The following is a 27,191-nucleotide window of genomic DNA, read 5'->3' on the forward strand; positions in this document are numbered from 1 at the left end:
GCCCTCGAGGCCCCTGGCTTGTATTATGATGCTTGTATGACTTATTTATGTTTTTAGAGTTGTGTTGTGATATCTTCCCATGAGTCCCCGATCTTGATCGTACACGTTTGCGTGCATGATTAGTATACGATTGAATCGGGGGTGTCACAATAGGTGGCCTGACGTAGCTTTTTCAGGTCCAGATTTCCAGCTGCCGAAATTCTCCCTCTTTGTGTATACCTTGCATATTATGAGAGAAAAGGCATTAGAATTACTCCAAATAGCATTATTATGGATAAAAACATCATAAATAACAGTAAGGAGACATGATGCAAAATGGACGTATCAAGGTGGTGTTCATACCTTCTTGAGAAGCTGTCGTTGGTGTGATACTGGGTGCCTCGACATGAAGAAGAGTCTTCGGCCAAGGCAAGAATAAGCTCTTGCATGCGCCAATCCGTTTAGGGGTCTCCTCGTCATCGACTGGTACCGGAGGAGGCAAATCCTCGAAGCCCGCTTTGACACTGGCCACGTTAACCTTGAAGACGCCATGGGGCATCTCTCGGTTGTGGAACATGCGGTCCTTCGGCTTCACAGTCATTGCCTTTCCCACGGCCACCTTCTGGCCATTGATGTCGTACAATAGGGTATACGGGGTATCGTCGGCCTATGAAGACATGTCTACAACATCAAACATCTAAAAGGCATCTGAAACAGAAGGCTATAGACATGTTGGTGAAAAGGGTATGTCGCGTAATTACCGTGATGGCGTTGAGCTCAGCCATAGACGAAGCCCCGCCGAGCATGCTAGAGACGGAGGTCGGGCTACTATGAATAGGAGCGGGACCTTTTGCGGTTGCTTGAGCAGGTGCTGGTGGTGTGATTTTCACCGAATTGCTCCCGACGTAGCTGGGAAGGGGAAAGTCCGGTGGCCCTTTTTCTGGATTGCTCTTTGACCAATCAATAATTGCCAGAATCAAGCTGGTAATAATTGAAGATTGGAAGTGAGCCATGACGTCAGCCACCGCTTCATTGACCGCTGCATTGACTACCCCGATCAACTCTTCTTTGGTCTCAGCTTTGGTCTTATTGACCGCAATCTCGACCTTCTCGTCGATGGTCTATTGAGTAAGCAACCGTCTCTTCCTTCTTTCCTCTGGCTGCTCGTGGTAGCACGTCTTCCACGAGGTGCCATCTCCTATGCCGTGCACACGTCTATAGGACGGCGGTTTGTTCTCCGGGACCTTTTTCAGTATCTTCAGGGCCCGGTTGAAAGGGGTGTCCCACTTGGGCCTCGCCGACGACTCTAACGACTCGTTGCTTTCGGCTGTCTTTTGGTGCTGCTCTTTCTGCAAAAGGAACGTGGATGGTTTACTAATGTGACAAAACTTGTAGTCGAATTGATTGGAAGCTAATATAATAAGGTGGTACCATAACAATTACCAGAAGTCTTATGAACTCCCTCGTGTTCGGGTCCGTGTAAAAGATCTTATTGACGCGGTCCCACTTGTACTGGGCCCTGATCCAGTCACGCTCCAACGGGTCGGTGAACTCCGCCAAGGGGTCTGGGATTCCGTGACTTTCATGTTCGGCGTCCTCCTTGGCCCATACGTGCCTCTTCCCCTCGTAACCACGACTTCCGAGGCGGTGGGGAGGCGTGTTCCTGGCCTGGAGCGCCTTCATTTTCTTTGACCTTTGCTTGACTTCTTCTTTAGAGCAAGTCTTCTTGAATTTTTCAAAGTCCTCTTCCTTTAGTGACGGATTGTCAGCATGAATCTTGGACCACGGTTCATTCTTCGCAATCGCTTTTCCCACCCTAACTTTCCAGGCGGACAAGTCGTTGGTGAACGTCACCATCGCCTTGCTGTTTATCTTTGTCATGGCGTCGTCGTCTGATGGAGGTTTGCTTTGGTCCCGGCCGGGGAACATGAACCTATCGTGCAACTTCTTTAGGAGCATGTGCTTCATACGTGGTATCTTCTTCAACTTCTCGTTGTTGGTGTTGGCGGTTTCCCTGAGGATGCATCCTAGTTGATTGCCCCAGCACGGGTGCGCTTGCTCCGGCGCCGTTAGCTCTAATTTCTTGGGGTGCATCTTCGTGACCACAATTTGTCCGATGCCGAGCTCGTTTGGTCTTCGTGTCCTCTTCTGCTTCGGTGCTTTACCGGCTACGACAGCATCGTTGCCGGTCTCAGGGGTGGTGCCGGTGCCGGTGTCGGCATTGGTGTCGGGGTTGGTGCCAGCCGCCACCCTACACCCGCAACTGGTGTTCGTTCAGGTAATCGAAATAATGATTTGCTGCCTCGAGGGGGTCTTCTTCAAGGCGACCAGAACCCCCGGCTTAGGTGTGGCTAGACATGCTTTCTATTCAATAATTGTAAATAAAAGATATATTGAAGAGAAAAAAGGGGCCTATGTTTGGTCGGAATGTTGATTCATTCCCCTTCCGACAAAATCCCGGGCACTCCATAGGTCCTAGTTTCTAGCACAAATCATGGAAATTTTCGGCATGACCTTTGCTAAAAAGTGGACATATGGAGCTCCTGAAAATTGCCGAAATGAAAATGAATCAACATTCCAGCAAAACATAGGCCACTCAGATATTCTTCGACATTCAACCAACATTGCAAAATCATATAACAACAATGACATATGAGCATCACAGAAGCACTTATATAAAGCAAGTACACATAGTGAAATGACCTCACTAAACATTGCAAGATAGTGGTATTTTCAAAAACCAAAAACCTTTGTAAAATGACCTCACTAAACATTTGCTACCATTTTTTATTTATTGCTAAAAAAGTCCACTGTTTTAAACTCGGTTGAAGCCACATCAAAACCTTGTGATAAAAGTAGCAAAATATCGAGCTTAAGTCTTGCTCATCCTCGAGCAAGCAGCTAAGAAATAAGAAGAATGAAATGGAGGTTGACAAATGAGTGGAAAGGGTTTACATGCTCGTGAAGATATAATATATCATTGATAACAAAACCTGCAATCTTAATTAAGAGAATAGTTGCAACATTTGAACTTAAAATTCTTGCCCTAAACCCTTAAATTATATATGCATGCATGCAATTCTTATTGCATATATCTCAAAATTCTTGCTTACTCTTGGGGTGCATGCAGCTAGCTGCTGCCTATAACCATACGAGGCTTTTTCTTCAAGGGCCACGTTCTTGCTCTTAGTTCTTGCAGCGGAGGGGGGACGAATGGCGGCGCTTCTTATAAACTTCAAAAAAGATCATGCATAATAAAGTTTAGAAAAGACTCAATTACTTTCAATGAATATTCCAATCATAAACCCACAATTCATCGGATCCCAACAAACACAATGCAAAAGAAGATTACATCAGATAAAACTCCAAGAAGATCGAGGAGAACATTGTATTGAAGATCAAAGAGAGAGAAAAAACCATCTAGCTACTAGCTATGGACCCGTAGGTCTGTGATGAACTAGTCACGCATCATCGGAAGACAGTAAGGATGAAGTAGAAGCCCTTTGTGATCAGTTCCACCTCCGGCAGAGAACCGAAAAAAGCCTCCAGATGGGATCACGGAAGAACAGAAGCTTGCGGCGGCGTAAAAACTGTTTCTGTTGGCTCTCTGTTGGTTTGGGAATATTTGGCAGTCTATAAAGGTGCAATCATGTCAAACGGAGTTGCGTGGGAGTCACGAGCTCAGGGGGCGCACCTGATGAGCTCGTGACTCTCCCGTAAGTCTTCTGGCCTCCTCCCGAGCCTTATAGGGTCCCTTCTGGTACAGAAAAAATCACTGTAAAGTTTCATCTTGTTTGGATTTTGTTTGATATTGATTTTTTCTGAAAAGTAAAAAACAAGCAAAAAACAGGAACTGGCACTGGCACCGGGTTAATAGGTTAGTCCCAAAAATGATATAGAATAGCATATAAATGTATATAAAGCATCCAATATTGATAATATAATAGCATGAAACGATCAAAAATTATAGATACGTTGGAGACGTATCAGAATTCTTCTCTCTTTTGTGATGTTACGGTGAATAGGTATGGAGATGGGTGCACGAGAAGGAATGACCTTCGACGGTTCTTCTTCTTCGGATCTATTCTCCCTCTGTTTTGCATGGTGTGGTGGCGGCTGCGTCTCTCTGATGGTGTGCTCCCCTTCACTAAAGTTGTTCCTGTTGAGGTGGAGCTGGCGGCGGGTGGTATGATCACTGGTCCGAGTAGACGTGGTCTAGTGATCTGATTGTTCTGGTGCATTTTTGTCCAACAGGAAAGTTGCCCCATTTATTTAGGTTCAATTGATGGGATGTTGATTGGTTTCCTTGTTCCAAAAGTATATTTGTTTTGCACATGAAAGGGAAAACACGTTTTCCTCTTTCTCAAAGGGTTGGAGTCACAAAGACGCGAGAAATAACAAAAACTCGGTTGAAGCCACATCAATCAAAAGCTTGTGACAAGAGTAGCAAAATATCGAGCCATAAACTCCCCCACGCTTAAGTCTTGCTCATCCTCGAGCAAGCAGCTAAGAAATAAGAAGAATGAAAGGGAGGTTGACAAATGAGTGGAAAGGGTTTTCATGCTCGTGAAGATCATTACGACAAAACCTGTAATCTTAATTAAGAGAATAGTTACAACATTTGAACTTAATTCTTGCTCTAAATAAAATTATATATGCATGCAATTCTTATTGCATATGTCAAAATTCTTGCTTGCTCTTGGGTTGCATGCATCCAGCTGCTACCTATAACCATATGAGGTTTTTTCTTCAAGGGCCACGTTCTTGCTCTTAATTCTTCTTCAAGCAAGTCTTGCGGAGCCCATTTTTTTATAATATATATATATATATATATATATATATATATGATCCTTTTTTTCGAAAAAGGAAAAAAAATATATGATCCTTTTTTCGAAGAAGAAGAAAAAAAATGTCCCCACCGCCTCGGACGGACAGAAGCCCATTTTACTACCAGCATGGCCCGGCCTAGGCCTGTTTATCCTCCCTCCATACCATCCATATCCATACCATATATATCTTTCCGATCCAATCCAATCCCAACCCTAGCAAACGGAGCGGAGCCCCCAAACCAAAGCCAAGGAGAAATCGGTTGCTCGAACCCTATCCTCTCCTCCCCGCAGCCGCAGCCGCAGCCGCAGCCGCCCAAAACCCTAGCGCCGCGCCGCCCCGCCGGATCTTTCTCCCCCCCTACCGACCGTCAATCCATCCATGTGAGTCTCTCTCGGGCAAGATCTGGTTGGTTGGTTGCTTGGTTTCTACCTAAGCTAATCTAGGGTTTGATTACTGAATTCAGGATGGGAGAGGCCAAGGAGAACGACGTGTACGAGGAGGAGCTGCTCGACTACGAGGAGGACGACGACAAAGCCCTCGACGCCTCCTCCAACGCCAACGCCAAGCCCGCCGCCGACGCCTCCCAGCCCAAGAAGGGCTACGTCGGCATCCACAGCTCCGGATTCCGCGACTTCCTCCTCAAGCCCGAGCTGCTCCGGGCCATCCAGGACTGCGGATTCGAGCACCCCTCCGAAGGCAAGCCCCCTCATATATACTTTTTTTTTCTCGACTTCAGCCGTCTAGGAACAGTCCATTAATTAATTACTACTTGAATAAAGAAAATTTCACCTGCTGCGAAAATCGACCAAATTAATAATGTAAGCTTAAGCCAAACAAATCTAACTGTTTCAATACTAGTGTAGAAAATCAGGTTTCGACCCTAATTCATTTCGCCATTTAGTCTAGGAATAATTAATTACTTGTCTCTGTTAAATAAATAAATTAACAGATTAACAAGAGATGCGTAAACTGCAACATACCGACCAAGTTAATTAATTAATAGGTGCTCAACATAACATGTTTACAATAACATACTTGTAACCTGTCAATTTAAGTTAAGCTTTAAGCCAAGCTAACAGATTCAATAATGTAGCAAAGTTTTTGGCCGGAATCGGGCTTTTTCACAACTACACTTCTGATTGTGAAATGGCAATATGCCATTTACCTTATTACTTTAGTGTGTTCGCAACTATTTCCTTCAGATCCTGGCCACATGATCTCTATTAGGCTACATGTCTAATTCAACTCAACTGCATTTTTTGTTGTCGTTTGTTGTTTTGCTTGCTGTGTGAATCTCATGTGTAGTATTTGCTATGGTGTGGACTGCACTTTGGGTGCTATGTTTCCTATTTTCCTGTGCATTTTATCCAGTCAAATTCTGGCCAAGTTTAAACACTTAAGCTTACACTTTCTGCTTTTTCAAACATTGGTTTTGGAACTGGATGTATGGAGTATGAACAAAGTCAACTGAACCAACTTTGCTATTCTCAGCTTTACTTAGTCAACTTTGCTATATTACCTAGTCCATCGTTTTTCAACTTTGTTGTTCTCAGCTTTATTTAGTCAGCTTGTTGATGATATTCTTTCGTTGCTGGTATGTATGCAGGTATACTTTCTCCTGACATTTCCCGTTGGAGGGAAATATGGTAAAACTTTCCATTAACCCGGGACCCAGAAGCTTCACTTTTTACTCACTGGGGTGCTGCTCCGATTTTATTTGGTTCCTTCCTCCACATCAGTGCAACATGAGTGCATCCCTCAAGCAATCCTCGGAATGGATGTCATCTGCCAAGCAAAATCTGGGATGGGGAAGACTGCTGTCTTTGTCCTGTCGTCTCTCCAGCAGATCGATCCTACTGCTGGTCAGGTGACAGCGCTCGTATTGTGCCACACCAGAGAGCTGGCTTACCAGGTGGGTTTATGAATATATGCTTTGTTCTATTCCCACACATTTTCTCCCTTGTTTGCTCATTTGCCGCCCTTGTCTTGTGCAGATTTGCAACGAGTTCGAGAGGTTCAGCAAATTTCTGCCTGAATTAAAGGTTGCTGTATTCTATGGAGGTGTTCACATCAAGAAACATCAGGATTTGCTCAAGAACGACTGCCCCCACATTGTTGTGGGCACACCTGGGAGGATTCTAGCTCTAGCTAGAGACAAGGACCTCTCTTTGAAGAATGTGAGGCATTTCATTCTTGACGAGTGTGACAAGATGCTTGAGTCACTGGGTAATTTGTCATCCTTCACTTGCTGCTATCATATCATTATGCCCTTGACTGGATGACAAATATGTATGCATTCTGCAGACATGCGGAGGGATGTCCAGGAGATCTTCAAGATGACACCTCATGATAAGCAGGTGATGATGTTTTCGGCAACTCTCAGCAAGGAGATCCGTCCCATTTGCAAGAAATTTATGCAAGATGTAATGCCCCTGCCTAATGTCTTATCTCAATTGCACAGTGCATCATATTTAAGTCGTGTCCTCCACTGGTTATCAGTTATCAATAGGTTTGTCCTTGTTTTTTGTAATCTTACATGTATAGAGTTCTCTCGTCAAGTCGTTTTTTTCTTCTGTTTTCCATTACTACCTTGCATAGGGCAATACCGTGGAAGCCATTTATGAGTCTTTCAAGTGGTTTGGGTATCTGTCAGTAGCTGTGGTCAGTTTCTGTTGGGAACCAGTCTGGAGGTTAACTATCTGGACTCTTAGTTTGCTGCACTTAGTCACGCACATATGGAGTTAGCTGGTGGATGTGGAGTTTCAGTGGAGTTTAGCTGGTGGTGGTTCTGGTTCTCATTTTCAATGTTGCCATATGTCAGCCTGGAATTGTCTGTGATGCACTGTTGCAATGGCTGATGAACTTGATTGGAACAAACATGGTGTGCAACAGTGCAGAACTGAAGTTCCACGCGGGGGCAGCATCTTCTGAAGATGAAGGAATTCAGATACTTGGAATGTACCTGTAGATTGATGCTGGAATGCTAATTTCTTTCATCTACCATTTGTTCCCTTACAGCCTATGGAAATTTATGTTGATGATGAGGCAAAGTTGACCCTTCACGGTCTTGTTCAGGTAGCTTTTGTCGTTTTACACTGTTTTGCACGTTCATTTCACTAGTTTTTGTTCAACTGTGTGATTATACTGTCTTGTTTTTGCAGCACTACATAAAATTGACAGAGTCAGAGAAGAACCGAAAATTGAACGATCTCTTGGATGCTCTCGATTTCAACCAAGTTGTGATATTTGTGAAGAGCGTTAGCAGGGCTGCAGAGCTGAACAAGTTGCTTTGTGAATGCAACTTCCCTTCAATCTGCATCCATTCTGGCATGACCCAGGAAGAGAGGTATATATATATGTGCTCTCTGCTTCATGTTGTTGAATTGCCAGTTGTTGTAGTATGGTGGTCTTGTCGTTCTCTTGCTCAAATTGTGTGTAAATTTGTTGTAGTTGTTTCTCCTGGTTGTTGTGCCTGTGTGGGAAGAAGCATATGGTTGCATATACATATAACCATCTTTTCTAACCTATGAAGTACTTAGTTGTGAATTATTTATCAACTGGTGCTGCAGATGAGATGCTATTTTTTGCTATATACTAATAATAGTAATAATGATTACGGCACTTGGTTGTTAATTTTGCAGGCTGACCCGATACAAGAACTTCAAGGAAGGGCACAAGAGGATTCTTGTGGCAACGGATTTGGTTGGCAGAGGGATCGACATTGAGCGTGTCAACATTGTGATAAACTATGACATGCCTGATTCAGCTGATACCTACTTGCACAGGGTAATACTCCATGCATGCGTGCATGTTCCTTGCTTGGTTGGGATGCTGCTGCTGCTGCTGCTCTAGGTAACCTAGAAGCTAACTTGGTGGTGATGCATGCATGCAGGTTGGAAGGGCTGGGCGTTTTGGCACCAAGGGGCTCGCCATAACTTTTGTTTCGTCGGCCTCGGACTCGGACGTCCTTAACCAGGTTGGTCCATCTCTGTTTTTGGATTGCATGATTTTGATCAAGTGGAGTGACAAGGAAGATTGTTTTATGAATGAATGAAGGTGCAAGAACGGTTTGAGGTGGACATCAAGGAGCTGCCTGAGCAGATTGACACTTCAACATACAGTAAGTGGCGCATAGATAGCTGGTGGGTTGTTTGGAATGTATAATCTGCTGTCTCTGATTTGTTTGTTTCTCCATGGCATGATATTGCAGTGCCGTCGTAGACCCGCGCCCACATTGCAAGGAGGACGGAAGGAGAAGATGGAATCCTTGAATGTTTTGCTTGAAGTGATGCTGTTTTTTGCCTGCCCTGCCCTGCCCTGCTGCCAAGGGAGGGAGGCAGCAGGAGCAGCAGCTGTACCCTATTTAGTCTGTTATTTAGTCTGAGAGATGTTGGTTTGTTACTTAGGCCAAATGATGAAATGATTTTACTTGTGCTAGAATTGGATGGATGGATGAATGTATGATGCATGGTTTGCTTTGAAATTTTAAAAATCATGATTATTACCGTAGTTTTCAAACCATCATTATATCGTCATATTATTATTTATCATATACAATGGTACAATGTTCCCAGATTATATTTTTGTTTCTTGTTTTCCATCCTCGCAAAAAATTTGTTACATCTTGAGCATTCATTGTTCTCTTTTTCTGCTGCTGCTGCATGTGAGTCTATTTTCTCATGGCCAACAAATGCATCTTTAACCGAAATGAAAATCAGGTGACTGATGAGTTTGAAGGAGACAAACAATTAAGATAATCTAAATATAAGTCCTTTTAGAGATTTAAGATTCTATATAATAATACGGAGCAAAATGAGTCTATATATTTGTATATAGTTTATTATAATAGAATCTCTAACCTTTTCGGCATTTTTGACAAAGCCGTAGCTCTTATCTGGCGTGCGTGCAGGACAAATCTTAACATAGTCAGCTATAAAATTAGAACCCTTGTGTATCCTTAAACGTCCGAACCATCCGTTCTTGTGCCAAAATGTTAGAGTTGATAAACCATATAGTCAGGCGTACAAATAGTGATAGAATGCTTATTGAAAAGAGAGGCCGAGGATATTCCTCTTCTTATTGATGTGAAATGAAATGAAGGAATACAAGTCCTCAAGTGTTACAAATATGGTGGTTGGGATGTGATCACTTCTAACTCTAGCCTTCTTGCCTTCTGTTGGATGAAACTACTATTGGATGCTTTCATTGTGATTACTCGGTGCATGTTAGTGAGCTCTGTGTTGGTTGTGTTCTTCCCCTTCTCTAAGTGACCTCTGACACTGTTGAGTGTCAGGTGTTCGAGTGCTTGTGCTTGATGTGACGCGACCTCCTTTGGTTCAATGAACAAGTCAGGGTTGGGTCACATCATTTGGACCGATAAGAACCGGCTCGAGTTATGCCATGCATACATAATCTCTTCAACGGGTTGTCACACAGATAGTTCTCTTCTGGAAGCAAAGGGTGAAAGTCATAACCGTTGTCGACGGTGACGAAAACGTGATTTTTTTTCTTTCATGTTTCCGCTTCTCAAAGATTCCGCAAAAAAGAACATCTCCGTCCTCGAGGAAAATGGGATGGAGTTTTCTGCCCATGATAATAAGGCTACCATACTTCACAACTTCTTCCACAACCTGCGGCTCTTTCGCCTATCCGACCTCTATCCGGTGCAATTTCCTCAGTTATGCCACTTAGACTTCGACTTCTCCACTCAGTAAATTCAAGAAGCTTTCTTTAAGATGAACGTGAATGCCAACCCGGGCCCGATGGCATTGGACCAGGTTTTTACCGAAATTTTGGCACAACATCAAACTGATCATGTTTCATTTTTTCGATGACTTCGCCAACTTGCGGGTGGATGTCGAGCGCTTCAACAGATCCCACATGATCCTCCTCCCCAAAAAAGACTCTGCCAGAACCCTGTATGGCTTCAGACTCCCGATGGTATTTCCATCACTACTCTCTTGACTTCGAAAACAAACTACACAACCCCCTACCTATGGAGAATATTAAACGAACAAATTCGCCCCTCCGCAAAATCTCATGTCCTTGCCAACAATGGCACCTCTACCTTCTTCTGGCTTGTCTCCTCCCGACTCCGCTCGCAGACACCTACCCACACTTCTTCTCCGTCTCCATCTCACCCTCAGTTCTGGCATCACATGTCATGCAGAATGGTTTACTCGCTACTTTGCAAAACCGCCTAACCAATGTTGCTTCTATAGAGCTTGCGTTTGTTTTGTCTTTTTTGCAAGATGTTGCCGCCAGTGATGCGCCTGACGACAGGTTCCTCACCCACGGCTCCCCGTTCTCTTCGAGGTGCGCCTACTCAGTGGTCTCCTCCGACCACAAGATCGATCTCAACGCGGGGCACATCGGGAGATCCAAGGCTCCTACCAAGGACAAGATCTTCGGCTGGCTTCTTTGTCGTGATAGGTTTAGCAAGATGGCGAACTTACATCGCAAGACCATCTCTCCTCTGGCTCGGACTGTCCGCAGTGCGACATCACTCATGAGGATGCGACGCACCTCGCCATCCTTCGCCGACGCGCGGCACAGGTCTGGTCCCTCTTGGGGCTGCAACCACCTCACTCCATCAACCTCGTTTGGAATACCACAACGCCGGTCGGCCTCGACATCAACATTTGGCCCACTGTCTATTCTCATCCCCCCCCACCAGCACCCACGAAGCCATGTCCTTTCCTCTCCTCTCTGCTCATCCACCATCTCCGTCGCCGTTCGCCTCACGTCTGCCATCCCCGTGACCGGCGAGCACCGAAGATGAAGTAAAGGCAGTGAGCGACAAATGTGACTGGGCGAGGAGGTGTGGCTGTCCGTAAGGGCATGTCACAGAGCTCGCCATGACCAGTGGGGTGGAGGATGCGACGCGACGCTGTTCTGGTGGGTACCCCGTGGACCTATTCCGTTGCACAATTTCGCAGTGACGCTAAGCATTGGTGTGACGGAGTGGTTTCTCATCGAGTATGACTAGAGCTTACGTGCTAAGTCCGTGTGGATCCGCCCCATCATTTTCATATCAGGAGGACGCCGAGCTCGTTCGAGTGGTTTAGGAATTTATTAATAATTTTCACTTTGATTGATAAACAACTACTCCCTCCGTAAACCAATATAAGAGCGTTTAGATCACTAAGTAGTGATCTAAACGCTCTTGTATTAGTTTACAGAGGGAGTACTTACATGACAGATTGAGAGACCAATTGGCAAACTATAAGCGGAGACTCCATCGACTTCTCGGTGATGTTGGGACAGGAGGAAGGGAATAACATGGGTAACTCGAATGGGAAAAGGTCTATGGTGCCACTGTCCTACTGCTCATGTCTTGGTTTGCAGATCGACACACCAGTACCCACGCGGCTTGCTGTGTCTGGTCGTACTTTCTGCAGAATGAATTTTCTTAAGATTGGTACTTAGAACATGTACCAAATAAAAGGAACACTTAGAAAGTGGGTTACAAGAGCTGAAGCTCATTGCAAAGAATTTCTAGGTACTATTTTTCTCTACTTCTCCATTAATCTACATGAAACAAGCCCACCCCTAATAAGTGTATACCTCAATCAGTGCTAGAAGTTATGGAGGAGGTTGAAAAATAGGATGTTGTTTTTGATGGCCATAGGAATTATAGAAATGTCAGTAGAAAATGTATGTGTGAATAAACCAACCATGGGGTCTTTGATCAAATAGGAAATGCGGGGCGAAGACCATTCGCCCCTTACACTACTAGGGAAAAGCCTATACACAGAACTTTAGCAGTAGCGCGCGCCAAAAAACCGCGCTGCAGATACACATATAGCAGTAGCGCGTCCCGGCCTAAAAGCGCTACTACAAATATTCCCACCACTAAGCCGATCGGCTACACATAGTAGTAGCGCTCTTTTAGAAACAGCCCTGCCGCTAATTTTTTGTAGCAGCGCGTTTATGTGTAAGGCGCTACAGCTAACGGAAATAAAATAAAATGAAAGCAAGTAGAAAAGTAAATGAAAATGAAAGAAATAGAAAAAGGAGAAAGGAAAAAAAATAAAATGTAAAGAAAAATAAAACAAAAAGGGGAAAAAAGGAGAAAGGAATAGCAGTAGAGGGTTTCAGGGAACACGTTGTAGCTAACTTAGCTATAGCGTGTTTTCGGAAACGCGCTACCGTTACATTTCACTTAAACAGCGGTTTCCCCCCCGGCCACCACTTCTTCCCCAAATCCCTCGCCCTCGCCGCCGTCTCCCCAACTCGCCGTCGCCCCACTTCGCCGCCGTCTCCTGCCGGCATGGACGCTTGCAACCTCACCGCCGCCGCCCGAGGCCGCCCTCAGCCTCACCCCGCCGCCCGAGGCCGCCCTCAGCCTCACCGCCGCCGCCCGAGGCCGCCCTCGACGTTACCGTCGCCGCCCTCCACCTCACCGCCGCCCAGGACCGCCGTTGCCCGTGCCCGAGCCCGCCCTCTCCGCCCCTGCCTCCGTCACCGAGCACCTCCCCGCCACCGTCTCTCCCCTCTCTGTAAGTCCCCCACCCCTCCCCCCCACTCCTCTCTCTCTCTGCATTTTAGAGAAAAAATTAGTAGAGCAAAAGTTTGTTTATAGCAAAAAAATTTAGTTTAGAGCAAAGGATGTTAAGTAGTAGATGTTAGAGCAAAAATTAGTTTAGAGCAAAAAAATTGGTTTACAACAAAAGTTAGTTAGGGCAGTAGGGTTTAATTAGGGTAGATGCTGCTTGTATAGTATATAGTGATACTAGTTGTTAATTAGGTTAGGGCAATAGTGGTACTAGTAGATGTTAATTAGATGTTTTTCAGTTAGGGCACTAGAGTTTTGCTACATTAATTAGGTTAGTAGTGCTGCTAGTAGTAGTGGTACAGTAGGTTAATTAGGTGAAGTTAAATGAATAACCTAAATGAATGAAATTAGTAGTTAACTGAATTTTTTTCCTTTCATCATTATAGAGCACTAAAGTTAACTGAATTTTGTTCTATTAGTAGTTAAATGAATTTTCTTCTACACTTTATTTTTGAATTAGCTTGTGAAATTTGGACATGTGGTTGCTCGTGTATATTTGGACATGTGTTGCGGTGTCGAAGAGCGATATTTGAACACTGTTTCCAGGGAATGATGCTGAGTGGCCTATGTTTTGCTGGAATGTTGATTCATTTCTGTTCCGGCAAATTTCATGTTCTCGATTTGTCCACTTTTTAGCAAAGGTCATGCCGAAATTTTCCATGAATTTCGGCATGACTTGTACAACTAGGACATATCGAGTGCCCGGGATTTGCCGCACCAGGAAGGAGTCAACATTCCTGCAAAACAATACGCCTTTTTATGTCATTATTCATTTTATTAGGTCTAGAATTAATTGACTAGATTTAATCATAGGAAACATGGCTAGCAACGATGAATGACAGGGTTCTGGTGATTGCGACGACATCTACCGGGCGGCTGACGAATTTTTTAGCCTTATCGACGATCAACCGATGTTGTTGCTGGGCCCACCGGTGGCATCGGGGACTGAGACCGACACGCAGACTGGTGCTGAGACTGAGACCGACGCTGAGACTCAGACCGGCATCGAGACCGGCGCTGGGACTGAGACCGGTGCTGCCTCGGGGAGCGGAGCCGGTGTAGAACCGAAAGCAAAGAGGCAACGGCTTCCTAACAAACTCAGGACTACTAGACTGGTGGTCACGGAGGTGGACGACGGCATTTTTGAGCCAAAGGCGCCCGAGGAAGCACGTCGATGCTACGGCAATCAAATAGGCTGCATCGTACGGACAACCGCCACCATCAACGATGAGAAACTACAGAAGATAGAAAATATGAGGAGCTCCCTCCTAAAGAAGTTTCACCAGATATTCTTGTTCCCGGACCGGAATGAGAAGGATTATGAAGATCCAGACGAGGACCCGACAATGAAGAAGATAAACAAACACGCCATGACCAAGTTTAGCGACGCGTTGGCCGCCTGGAAAACTCGAGTGAAAGCAAGGATCATCGACAAGAAGGAACCCTACTCCGAGATTGTAAAGGATAATCCGACAATCACGGAAGATCAGTTTCAAATATTCAAGGAGGCTTGCGAGGCCGAAGATGCCAAAAAAAAGTCTAAGTACATGAAGGGGCTTCAAGAGAGGAACATTGGGAGCCACCACCTTGGAAGCCGTGGTTACGGCGGAAAGAGGTCCAAATGGGCCAAGGAGGACGCGTAAGCCGCGAGTCTGGGCATCCTAGACCCCTTGGCGGATTTCACCGTCGCGCAGGAGCGTGGCGTCCTCAGGGCCCGACACCGTTGGGACCCAGTGAAGAAGGTTTACGAGACAAAACCGGTCATTACGGAGTTCATAAGACTGCTGGTAATTTTAGTTTCTGATCAATTCGACTGCACATGTTAGTCATATTTGTAAACGATCCTTGTGCCTTTTGCAGAAAGAGCAACACCGGATTGCGGCCGAAAGCGACTCGCCGTCTGAGGCATTGGCGAGGCCCAAGTGGGACACTCCATTCAACCGGGCGTTGAACATATTGAAACGACAACCGGTGGACACTCGACCGTCGTACGGACGCGTGCACGGTGTCGGAGACGGCGCCACGTGGAAGAAGTACTACCGTGAGACCACGGAGGAGAGAAAGGAAAGACGAAGGTTAACTGAAGAAAACATCGACAAGAAGGTTGAGATTGCGGTTGAGAAGAAATCATCTCAGACAGTCGCAATAGCGGTAGCTGCCGCAAAATAGGTGTTTGCAGATTTGTCTACTTCCTTGGTGACGGGCGTTTTCACTTGGACAAGGCAAAATCCAGAAAAAAATGCAAAGGACTTTCCCCTTGCTGACTTATTGGGGAGCAGCTTGACCAGCGTTGCACCCGCACCTGCTCCCACGCCGGCTCCCGCACCTGCTCCCGCACCGGATGTGCTCGGTGGTGCTTCGTCTTTGGCTGAGCTTGACGCCCTCACGGTATCTGTCACACCGGCCCCCTTCAATATAAATGTATAATCTCCCGTTTTCGTTGCCTTTCGGATGTCTCACGTCGCAGACTTTTCTTTGCAGGCCGACGAAACCCCGTGCACCATATTATACACCATCGGCGACCAGAAGGTGGACGTGGGGAAGGCGATGATAATGGAGCCGAAGGAACCATTGTTCCACAGCAGGCCGATCCCCCCGAACGTCTTCGAGGTTTCCGTGGCCAGTGTCAAACCGGGCCACGAGAATTTGCCTCCTCCAATACTAGTGGGGGATGACGACGAGACACCGCCGCGGCTTGGTGATTGTTGCAATGGGTGGGTCCTGTTGTGGCCAAAGAGTCTGCTTCGTCTGGAGGCGGCCGGGAGCACACCCACGAGCACGCAGCCTCAGCAAGGTATGAACATCAACACCCCACCTACCCAATTAGCGTCGGGTGTCGGGTTGGGTGATAGCAGACGGGGTAAGGAGGAGGCTCCATTAGTCGCTGATGACGTCGCCATGGATGAGGATGAGGACGATGGTGGCGCTGAACAGTATGTCTATACTGGCGCCTCCTCAGGGTTTGAGCGTCATGAGTTGGTGCCTGAATTGCCATCTCAACGTATTATGGACGACCTTCCGGTAGTAAAGAAGTCTAGGAAGAGAGCGAGGAAAGGCAAAAAGCTGATTCTATGATCCAGCCGCCTCAGCAGCCTCGGCTTCAGGACCATATAGATATCCCCGATGCGGATAAATGGCATATCCCCGGTCAACCAATCATACTTGCAAAAGCGCTACGGGTCAGATTCGGCGATCTAAGGAGATTTCATGACGATGTGCTACGGGTAGAGAAAGGCCTCATCGCCTCGAAAGATTCAGGATACCCACTCTACGTGGTTAACATTCCGCGGCAAATGTCGTACGTCGATAGCTTCCCCGCGGATAAGTTCTTCCTCCGATTCGATTACATATTCGACATGTTTCACGTGAAGAAGCTGGATTTTACGTTTGTCCGCCTTTATGCCTTGCACATGAACTACATCATCGGGGTTGAGCAGATATCTCATATCTGTGTCGCTGACCCGTACTACATGCACGAGGGCTTCTTGGGAGTCTGCGCAGAGCACCGTGAATACGCAAGGGATTACATCGTCAGTTTCATGCTCGCCAATAAGGACAAGGAGGCGATTCTCATGCCTTATCATCCCGTGTAAGTCATCCGCGCTGTTATCCTTCCTTCGATTTCAATCATTCATTTGCACGGTGGAGGCTAATTAATTTGAGGTGTACTTATTTTGCGCAGCGGCGGGCGCGCCGTCCTCATCATCCTCTACCCCCGATTCTCCCATGCTCTTTACTTGGACTCGTCGAAGAACATTCACAAAAAGGATTACACCCACATCAAGGATGTTCTCGACAGTGCTATGTTTTACTACCAAGCAGGGGGTGGAGAGGTCAGGGACAAGAAGAGAAGGGGCGGCAGGGTCGCCTTCGGCCATAAGACCGACTTCTGCTGCATCCAGCAACCAAACGATTCTCTTAATGATGGATTCTATGTCCTACACCACATGCTGGAGTACAGACGGGATCACCAGAACCTTCGCATGTCACCTAGATCCGGTGATTCCCATATTCTGCAATGGGCAAAGAACGTAGGAGATATCGAGGATCATCGACTTCGAGCCGAGTTCTATCACATCCAGCGCGAACTTGCCCAAATCATCATGAAGGAGGTCGTCGGAAAAACAGGGATGTTCTACGAAGAAGGACAAATGTCGCGGTTAGACGTCCGAACACGGGTAGCCGCTTAGCGTCTCGACCTGAAGCCTTTCACTAGGCTCGGGGACTATCTCCCTGACTTGGATGGATGGAACGACATGTTGGAGTGATTGTCGATATATGACAATGTGTCCGTTTAGTCCATACTTTTTGTATGACAAAACTTTGAGTTATGCACGGCGAAAATTTATTTGTGATGTAATTAAACCGTCCTCCTCCTCGACTAGCGAAAATCACTCTAGTTAGGGCATTTTGGGGTACGATGAACTTTGTTATTTATGCTTATGATATGTTGTTTCTATTTTTGCCAAGTCTGTCTCTTTCTGTTGCTCAACTATATATGTTGCATATCATCAACCCATGTGATGATGCAGGTGCATAGATCATCGATGGTGAATAAGTGCTACGCCAGGAGTATATATACGACAAGTGGCCGGAGTGTCAGGCCCAGGTGTACCGGTTTCCGGTTCCCGAGCGACATGCAGTAGTTAGTTTAGGTTCACACTAATGCGAGAGAGGGATACGAACTCATGTACTCAAAGTGATAGCTCTTCTCGCGTATATCATTGTTTAGATGGATGACGATGTATTTGCAAGTAATCGAGACTTGTATCGCTATTTTCGAGATGATGACGAGAGACCAACTTTGTTGTGTTGGATGATGATTATGATGATGACATGATTTGATGAGACTAATTGTATGTATATGCTATGATTACATTTGTATGTGTATGATATGCTAAAGATTATTGTATAAATCCTATTCAAATAAAAACAAATACAAAACAAATATGCAGGGAAAGAAACTAATAAAACTAGTAGTAGTGAGGGGGGAAAATTTAGCAGTAGCACCGCCTTACCAGTAGCGCTTTCCAGTAAACAGCGCTGCAGATAATATCAGCAGCGCCCTTTTCTAAAGAGCGCTACAGCTATTCATGTATAGCAGTAGCGTGGGACAACAGGCGCTACTGCTATACGTTAGCTGTAGCGCCTTATTAGTAGCGCTGGTCCCCGCGCTAGTGAGAGGCCCAAAACCCGCGCTACTGCTAGGCTTTTCCCTAGTAGTGTTACCATGTTATCTTTTACTACTTTGATTAAATCATGTCACTGTTCAGGCAAATTAATCATAACACAATGATTCAACTTCGAGATGGTGTTAGTTAATAATCAGGTGTGTTCGCTTAGGTAAGTAGGGTTAAATCTTGCCTTGTGCACTTTCTTCCAAAACTCTTGAATGGAAGTGAGGATTGGATTATCTAATACGACACTTATTGTCAAAGTATGATGGTGGAGAACGGATTCACTCTTTACATTTGTATCCTCTTACTGCAAGTTTACATTGACTTATTTTTTCACATGCTTGTCAAAATTTAGATTGCTAACAGTTAATAAATCTATAAAGTACAACCTGGTAATACTATCATCATCAATATTTGTTGTTCCCTATGTCCCATGTGCATCACCATGAAGAATCTCTTGGGAATATGAGTTTGTTATACATAAAAACAGTCTTTGATTGTAAATCTTCATAGTATTTTTTTTCTTTTAGAACATCTTGTGTATATTTTAAAGATTTCAAAAGGAAGACATTTCAGGTGGTTATCATCTATTACCTGTAGTTGTGTACATCCATGCAAGGGCCTCGTGAAGTTATGCACATACCTTAACTGTTTTACGTTCCTCATGACAGATCTTTCCCAAACCTAGATATTCTCGCTAAGAGCTCCTTGATGGAATCACTAAGATGGACTTACAAGACAGGCATGGATAAAACCATGAGGTCCTCAAATGGACAGATTGCTCTGGTAAATTGTTCTGCTTGCTTAACTTGATGTTCAACTTTTGACTGTTCACTAAATTTTAGCACCACATTGTATCTTAACATTATTTTGGATTATGAAGTTTGCTTGGCTATGCAAAATTAGGCAGTGAGCCCTGTTCATCAGTTGAAAAGCTAGGGGTGTGCCGCAGTTGCAATGTCCAGAATAGACTGTTAGCCTAAAATATCTAAATGAACTGTTTTTCATTAGTTGCAGCCCACTTAATAGGACTGCTTGGTTAGATCTACAATTAATTGTATTGGCTATGAGATTTTTATAAGCTGGCACTATCTCCACTGGTGTTCTTTATCTGGAATTTGATGGTATACCTAAACCAAAAGATGATACTAATCTAATAGCTATTACACTTTTAGAGAAGAGAAAGATGCAGAAATTGTCATACCTAGAGGAACTCGCCTTCTTGATGTGGTCCTTGCTTACACAACGTACTCCTCGGGAAATTCTCCTCCAGGTCTGGGCGAAGGGAGAGTAAGGAGGGGGAGGAGGGATGGTAGAGTAGGTTAACATATATAGTATGCCATGCGGAGGACAGCTGGTTAGCAGATCATGGCTTATTCCAGTTATACCATATATATTTCTGTATGGCGTAGATCTGTTTCCTTTTCTATCAAATGCACACCTATTAATAAATTAGAAAAGATGTCAGAAATCAGAACTTACTAAAGAATTAAATTACTGTATTCATTAAATAAATAACTTATCATTGATTGAATGCCACTTTTCCCTTTTCTTTTTTTTTGAGAATTTTTTCATTCATATCACGAATCAGTACAAAGAAGTTGACCCTTACAAGCACACTGAAACGTAAACACAAAGGACCATGAACACCTAGAGTACCCTAAGACAACCATAACACAAGAAGATCTCCGGAGCCCTGTGTCATCATCCCTGAATCTAGAGAGAAGACCCCTGCAGCAGAAGGATCTGCAACCAGTCGCAAGCAAGTCATCATTTTCGACCACGGTACAATTGCCGCCACACTGCTTCCTCCTTTCTTGACACCAGCGCTGAGAGGGCATGGACATCAATCCAACACACCTGCAACAGTCGTCGCCATCTTTGGCTTTGAGTACCGCGAAAAGTGTCCCTTCCGGAGAGAAGAGAACTCGAGTCATCCGACCAGTCCAGCACCGCGGCCGGGCCATCCGCCCGGACCAAGCAGGATCTCCCACCAGCATCAGCACAGAGGAAGGAGAAGAACAGCAACAGCAAATCATACCAACAAGGAAGAAGAAGGGTCTTCGTCTCCCTGAATCCATCGCCCATCTGAGGACCCAAACGGCCAGTGCCGATGGACCTCCAGCCACCAACGCCCGCGACCTCAACAAGACCCGGGGATCCCCAACTCCGCTGGCTCCTAGACGAAAGCAAAAGCCTCGCCTGACCGCGAACGGAGCCCGGAGAAACTTATTCCGACGCGACACCACCGCAACGGCCTTGGCAGCGTCTCCCTCAACCCTAACCCTACCACACACCCACCTAGCGAACAGACCCGAGGTTCCCCCTCCCTCCCGCCGCCGAAGCGGCTGACGGAGAGAGAGGGAACCGAAGGCGTCACCGGCGGCGCGCAAGGGCCTCGTCGCCTCCTGATCGCCTCGTGCGATCCGATCCAACTTTTACGGGAGTGGTTGCTGGGAAAGGAAAAGGATGTAGCCTGATTTCCTCACTTTTCCCTTTTCTGACTATATAATCTCTGCATAATCGGAGCATGATTCACGCAGGGTTATACCTGGAAGCGTCGCATAATTATCGTCTGCATTTCGAGCTACCGTTATGATCCTTGCATTGTATTCTTCAACATTTGTCCCGTTAGTAAGGCCTGCAACACATTACGTATAGAGCTTGTCACTGGTAGAAATGCAAGGATCTCATGTGTAGCAATTTATGAAAGCGTGCATCATACCTGTAGTTAAGTCATCTTCTGGTTTACATTCACTTGCCTGGCTTTTTGAATTCCCCATACTATCCTATGGAATGAAAGCTCCCTGAAACAGCGGGGGTGGGGTGCTCAAGCTAACTACTTCTTGATTATGTGGAAAATATCATTGACATACAAAAAAGTCAATTGTCTAAAATAAATGGCAATATTTAATTGCAGAAGTAAAGGCTGATAATACTCAAACATGAGGATAATTTTAGAAGTACTCAGTTGTTTTTACTAAGTATATCAATGGTAGTCTCCTAAAGGAAGACATTTTACTGTTACCATATTGCTCTTAGTTTCCTAAAGGCACAGTACTGTTATATGTTGAATTTGACAATGTATAAATTTTGATTTGTAGGTAGAGCAGATCTCTCGGAGCTGCTTACAGATATGGATGACCGAATTGCAGAAGCAAGAGATCTTGCTCTAAGCAGAAAGGACATTCTAGAAAAGGTGGGAAAATGGACATCAGCAACTGAAGAGGAGGGTTGGCTCGGTGAATATGAGGGGGAAAATGATTTTTTTCTTATCTTTAAATGCTTTATAGTCAAAGTATTATATTGTTGCATCTGCCATAGACCATTTATATGGTTTCAATTTCAGGATCAAAATCGCTATAATGCTGGTCGAGGAGCTCACATAAATCTCAAGCGTGCGGAGAAGGCAAGGGTATTGGTCAGCAAAATTCCATGTATGCCTCCATACTTTTGTGTGTGTTTCTACTGAAAATTTCTATTGTTTGGTTGAGCCTTCACGTGATTATCATTTTGGATTGCTTGGACAATAGCTGTGAGTATGTTGAATTTTACCCGCTGCTTAATTTGTTCTAGATGAATACTATCATTGGACATAACTGAATCTTTAGGAAACATGCTTACGGGTCATTTGATGCACCTGTTAGTCAGATACACCTGACACTCATTCCCACCTGTTTTCTGAACTTCAATATTGTTTTACCATGTAGCCCTGCTGGAGATTTTGACTACTAAAGTTAAAGCGTGAGAAAAGGAGAAGGGCATGTCATTTATGTATGATAAGGCAACTTCAGTTACCAAATGCTCTTTCCAAACGAATATGTTTCAATTTGCCAATCTCATCTTAATTATGTCTACACTCAACTATGGCTTACAATGTTTTCTTTCATGATCCTAGACTATCCTGCCTAGCACGTTCATGTATAGAGTAACCTACAGGCAAGTCGATGGTTCAGCCCTATTCTCCTATTTGCTATTCAGCACCACTTCACTTTGGACAGCTTATTCATTATCAACAAGATCATTTCATAACAGCTGGTTACTACCAACTGTGCTCAGAAAGATGCAAGGAGTAATTTCAAATGTGGGCTACTGAGGCTAGACTCTATAAAAAGTAACGACCATTTGTGTTAAAATTTTGTACTGTATAAGCTGGATCATGTGTTGTTTACCTATATTCCGCAATCAACGACTGCCGATCCTGGTGTAGTTTCGGCGCCGGATCGTGTACGCGATCAGTGGCGGCGCCTTGTGTAGTTTCGGCGCCGGATCCTGTACGCGATCAGCGGCGGCGCCTGGAAGCGATAGGCGCCGGATCCGGACGCGGGTCATGAATCCTCAACAAGAACAGCGCCGCATCCGGGGATCGCCGTCGGACTCCAGATGGGGATCGTCTTTGAACTGGGAGAGCGGCGGTGAAGGGATGTATCGGCGGCGAAGGGGACGTCAGCGGCGTCGACGTACGGACGGAGAACGGCGGCGAGCATCTTGTGCGTGCGACTGATTCTAGGTCAGGAGGAATCGCTCGTACGTGCGACCAATTCCACCCGGTTTTTTTCGTAGGTTTATTTTCGTAGATTTTTTTCTAAGCGTTTTGTTCTCGATCGACCATGTGGGAGGTGGGAATCGATCGCTGTAAGAACCTCGCATGGGCATCGTTTTTTTTGGTTCAGCGCTGGAACCAGGGTGGATTGCTGGTACGTGGGAGGTGGGAATGAGGACGAAAAAAAACCGGCTATGGTGGGACGAAATTTAACCGTGGAAGTGAGACTACCAACTGCTTCATTAGGAGTAGACATGAAACAAGCCCACCCCTAATAAGTGTATACCTCAAACAGTGCTAGAAGTTATGAAGAAGGTTGGAAAATAGGATGTTGTTTTTGATGGCCATAGGAATTATAGAGATATCAGTAGAAAATGTATGTGTGAATAAACCAACCTTGGGGTCTTTGATCAAATAGGAAATACGGGGCAAAGACCATTCGCCCCTTACCATGTTATCTTTTACTACTTTGATTAAATCATGTCACTGTTCAGGTAAATTAATCATAACACAATGATTCAACTTCGAGGTGGTGTTAGTTAATAATCAGGTGTGTTCACTTAGGTAAGTAGGGTTAAATCTTGCCTTGTGCACTTTCTTCCAAAACTCTTGAATGGAAGTGAGGATTGGATTTTGCGCTTCATGCCAACCCACCCAATGGACCATTTACTGTCAATATTGAGCAAGTAGCCTGAAACAACGACCGTAAAATATCTGTTCTCTTTCTATGCTATGTGATACTGGTTTTTATGTGAAAGTGCTAGAATCTCATTATTCTATAATTGTCATGATATATAGACGTAAATGGATCATCGATATTTTGTCCAGAAACCCCATTAAACATTGATTTTATGGAATCCGCCACCTAAACCTTTGAATGCACCCAGGAATTCGAACAAGTATTTAGTTTTAGACCATCTAAATTTCACTGTCACTTGTTCTTCCCTTAAGACGAACGGGCGCAACAACGTGCGCCTTTATGTTCTAGTTACTCTAGTAAAAAAAAGAGACTCGGCTAGGTGGCTCTTGGGCCTTGAAACCCGGATGGAGGGAGCTGTATTCTGTCTGTATTCTAAACATAAACATATGGCCAGAGTTTGTTTTGCACACATAGCAGAGAGCTCCTATACAGCGCTGCAGGCGCCCGTTCGTGCTCCTGGCGCCTGCAGCGCCCCGCCCTGGGCCGGCCCATGAAACGGGAATCCTGGCGAATGCGAAAGCTCGGAAAAAAACGCGATTTTTTTTGCTATTTGCAGGTTTCGAACTCACAACGTCGAGTTCGCGTACAGGTACCACCAACCATACGAGCTACTTCCTGTCTATGATTAGCAACAAAGGCAGATGCGTAATAACAATGCTGGAGGGCACCGCTTAATTTTTTTGAATAAAGAATACATCAAGTTGAAAAGGCATTCATATAATTCATGAACTGAAAGGATAAGTTCACAAAAATTGAAAAAGTTCATCGGATTTGAAAAAAGTTCATTAAATTTGAAAAAAATTCATGAATTTGAAAAAAGTTCATCGAATTTGAAGAAAGTTCATAGAATTTGAAAAAAGTTCATAGAATTTTTTAAAAAAAGTTCATTGAATTTCATAAAAATATCATCGAATTTGAAAAAGTTCAGCAAAATTCAAAAAATTTCATCGAATTTGAAAAAGTTCAGCAAAATTCAAAAAAGTTCATCGAATTTGAAGAAAAGTTCAACAATTTATAAAAAAGTTCATTGATTTTCAAAAAAGTTAACAAATTTAAAAGAAAACTTCAGAAATTTTAAAAAGCGCGCAATAAATAAAATAAAAAAAATAAGAAAAAGGGAAAAAGAATAAACCGAGCTGAAGAACGAAATAAAAAGAGAAAAATTATCTACCTGTACACTCTTGATTGAATAAACCGAGCTGAAGAACGAAATAAAAAGAGAAAAATTATAAACCGAGTTGCGAGTTCGATTCTCCACCCTGCGCTTTTTTTTTACCTTCGAAGAACAAGAAAATCAAGAAGGAAAAAATAGAATGGGCCGGCCCAGTTTGGACTGCTGCAGGCGCCCGTTTGCAAATTGCACTGTAACGGGCGCCTGCAGCGCCAAATAGGAAATGCCCACATAGCAAGGGTTGGAGGAAAAAAAACAATTAAGATAATCTAGCCAGCAAGCTTGTCGTCTATCTATAATTCTATATTAGGTAGGGAGAACAAGTCGATGGATTCATGGCCACAACTATTATTTTGATTGTTATGTGGCCACAACTAAATTAGGTAGCTCCTTCTCAACTGCCGGCGCTGAAATTGGCCGAGCTACTAAAAATAGGCGTCCAAAAGCAAGGAAGCATGCATGCGGTGCTATCTATCTATCTGGTGTATGTGTATGCCTATATAAGAAGGGGAACACCAGCTAGCTAATCTGCTCTCTCGCTGCAAGTGCGCACACACCCACCCACCTGACCAAATATATCCATCATATAACAATAGAGAGGGAGAGAAAGATCATCCATTCATCGACTACCATGGCCATTTCTCTGCTGCCTTGCACCGCCTTGGCTCTGCTTGCCATCGTCATCGCCGTTGCCATCGCTGTCGCCCCTGCAGTTGTTCGATCGGACCAAGAGCCTGGGCCCAGCATTGAAGCCATCAACGCCACATGCGCGACTGCTACGTACAAATTTGAGTGCACCGATCTGCTACTAAACAACCTGGATGTCAGGATGCCTCAAGTGAAGGACGTGATCGCAATGTCAGTCCAAGTCGTCGCCAAGAAGGCGGCGGAGGCCGCCGCATTCGCCAAGGCCATCAAGAAACCCTCCAAGTGCGTCACCGACTGCCTCGACGACCTCGCCGTACTATCCAAGCACATCAAGACGCTCCCGGCGACGCTCGAAACCGCCAACGACGCGGGCTTCTTTGAGCAATTTGACCCAAATTGAAAATGTTACGGAAATTGTTGCTCGGACAACTCCTCGGTCGAGGAATGCAACGCACAGAGCCAAATCGGTGGGGTGTTTGGCGCTCTTCATGTCACTGATGACCTGTTGATGAGGAGGGCGTATTTTAGGAAGCAGCAGCTTGACAACAAAACAACATCACCTAACTCTAACTGAAGAGGACAGCCGGTGTGATTTGCTCTTACATTGATATCGCATGCATATGAATAATGGTCCAATGGAATTGGGAGCGGAGTAAGAAGCTCATGTTGCCTTTATGCATGTAATAATCATGCCTGGCTGTTGGTCCAATGCCTGGCTGCCTGCCTGAACTGGCGTCAATTTCCAGTTTGTTTTTGTAATATATAATAACTCTTCTGTATTGTGCATTACATTTGCTGCCATAACCTCTTCCCCCCCCCCCGTCAGACGCTGTCGGTCACTTCAAGGCTGACCGCGAGGAAGCACCGAAGCAGAAGGCGCTCATTGCCCAGCAAGGAGATGATGGTGACATGATGTTGATGTGTAAACTGGTGGTCGAGGAGGATCCAAATTCTCAAGCGTTGACTAAAGAAATTGTCGAGCTTGCGGAAGAAAAAGTTTTCCAGCATGATCGTGATTTGGAAACCTGTGTCGATGCGCACGCGTCATGCTAGCTCGAGTTTCTTTCTTCCTAAGTTTTCATTAAGGTTCTCGATGGCTCCCGCTCCCGCTCCCCCCTCCTCCATCTCACCGGAGGAGGGCCAACCACCAGCCACCAAAAAACCTCCGGCCACCTTCTCGCCGGAGCCAACTCTAGCCACCAGTCCTCTAGACGAGCTCCTCCCCACAGTAGCTCCTCCACCATCGCCATTCTTTGACCCGCCTTATGTGAAAGCCGGGCAGGTTGCGCTCCGCTGCTTCCTGGGTAGTGGCAATGCCATGGGCTTGGAGTTCGAGGATGATGCCTCATACTACCTCCGCCTCGACATCACCACCCCCGCCGTCCACCTCGCCTCGCCACTCTACATCATCTTCCACTACTCCAACCGCCTCCTTGATGCCACTATCGTCGCCGCCCTGCTTCAGGCTGTCCTTGGCGGTGCTGCCGCTGATTTCTTCGTTGCCCAATGCTCTCCCCTCGTTTATCGCTTCCATGTTGCTTCTGCGCGTATAGCAGAGATCATCCTCGCACAATCCACACTCTGCT

The 27,191-nt window shown here is 45.2% G+C and overlaps 2 protein-coding genes and 1 pseudogene across 5 annotated transcripts; 2 read left to right on the forward strand and 1 right to left on the reverse strand.

The window, feature by feature from the left end:
* Nucleotides 1–3,245: 3,245 nt before the first annotated feature.
* On the reverse strand, nt 3,246–25,218 carry LOC147993212 (uncharacterized). 3 transcript variants are annotated; one of them, XM_087533840.1, is made up of 7 exons: nt 24,436–25,218; nt 22,716–22,769; nt 21,269–21,350; nt 21,095–21,184; nt 19,932–19,984; nt 19,748–19,818; nt 3,246–3,733 (listed from the first exon to the last, which is right to left on the reverse strand). In XM_087533840.1, the coding sequence occupies exons 3-7, from the start codon at nt 21,324–21,326 to the stop codon at nt 3,661–3,663; spliced, it is 345 nt and encodes a 114-aa protein (XP_087389966.1). In that variant the 5' UTR covers nt 21,327–21,350; nt 22,716–22,769; nt 24,436–25,218; the 3' UTR covers nt 3,246–3,660. The 3 variants fall into 3 exon arrangements, 2 of the variants coding, with proteins under 2 accessions (XP_087389966.1, XP_087389961.1); XM_087533835.1 differs by having other exon boundaries at nt 3,246–3,736; XR_015610143.1 differs by lacking the exons at nt 3,246–3,733; nt 19,748–19,818; nt 19,932–19,984; nt 24,436–25,218 and adding an exon at nt 20,069–20,996 and having other exon boundaries at nt 22,716–22,770.
* Nucleotides 4,998–9,387, forward strand: LOC125532466 (DEAD-box ATP-dependent RNA helicase 56). 2 transcript variants are annotated; one of them, XM_048696519.2, is made up of 11 exons: nt 4,998–5,189; nt 5,273–5,505; nt 6,549–6,721; nt 6,804–7,035; nt 7,114–7,232; nt 7,828–7,884; nt 7,971–8,155; nt 8,451–8,595; nt 8,702–8,785; nt 8,866–8,929; nt 9,020–9,387. In XM_048696519.2, coding segments are annotated over exons 1-11 (1,305 nt in total). In that variant the 5' UTR covers nt 4,998–5,187; the 3' UTR covers nt 9,031–9,387. The 2 variants fall into 2 exon arrangements, with proteins under 2 accessions (XP_048552476.1, XP_087389959.1); XM_087533833.1 differs by lacking the exon at nt 4,998–5,189.
* A 287-nt stretch (nt 25,219–25,505) lies between the features above and the next one.
* LOC147993213 (uncharacterized) lies at nt 25,506–26,391 on the forward strand (annotated as a pseudogene).
* Nucleotides 26,392–27,191: the final 800 nt, after the last annotated feature.

This window comes from Triticum urartu, chromosome 1A (assembly GCF_056163025.1).
Source record: "Triticum urartu cultivar PI428250 chromosome 1A, HENAU_Tu73, whole genome shotgun sequence".
Taxonomy (NCBI): Eukaryota; Viridiplantae; Streptophyta; class Magnoliopsida; order Poales; family Poaceae; genus Triticum; species Triticum urartu.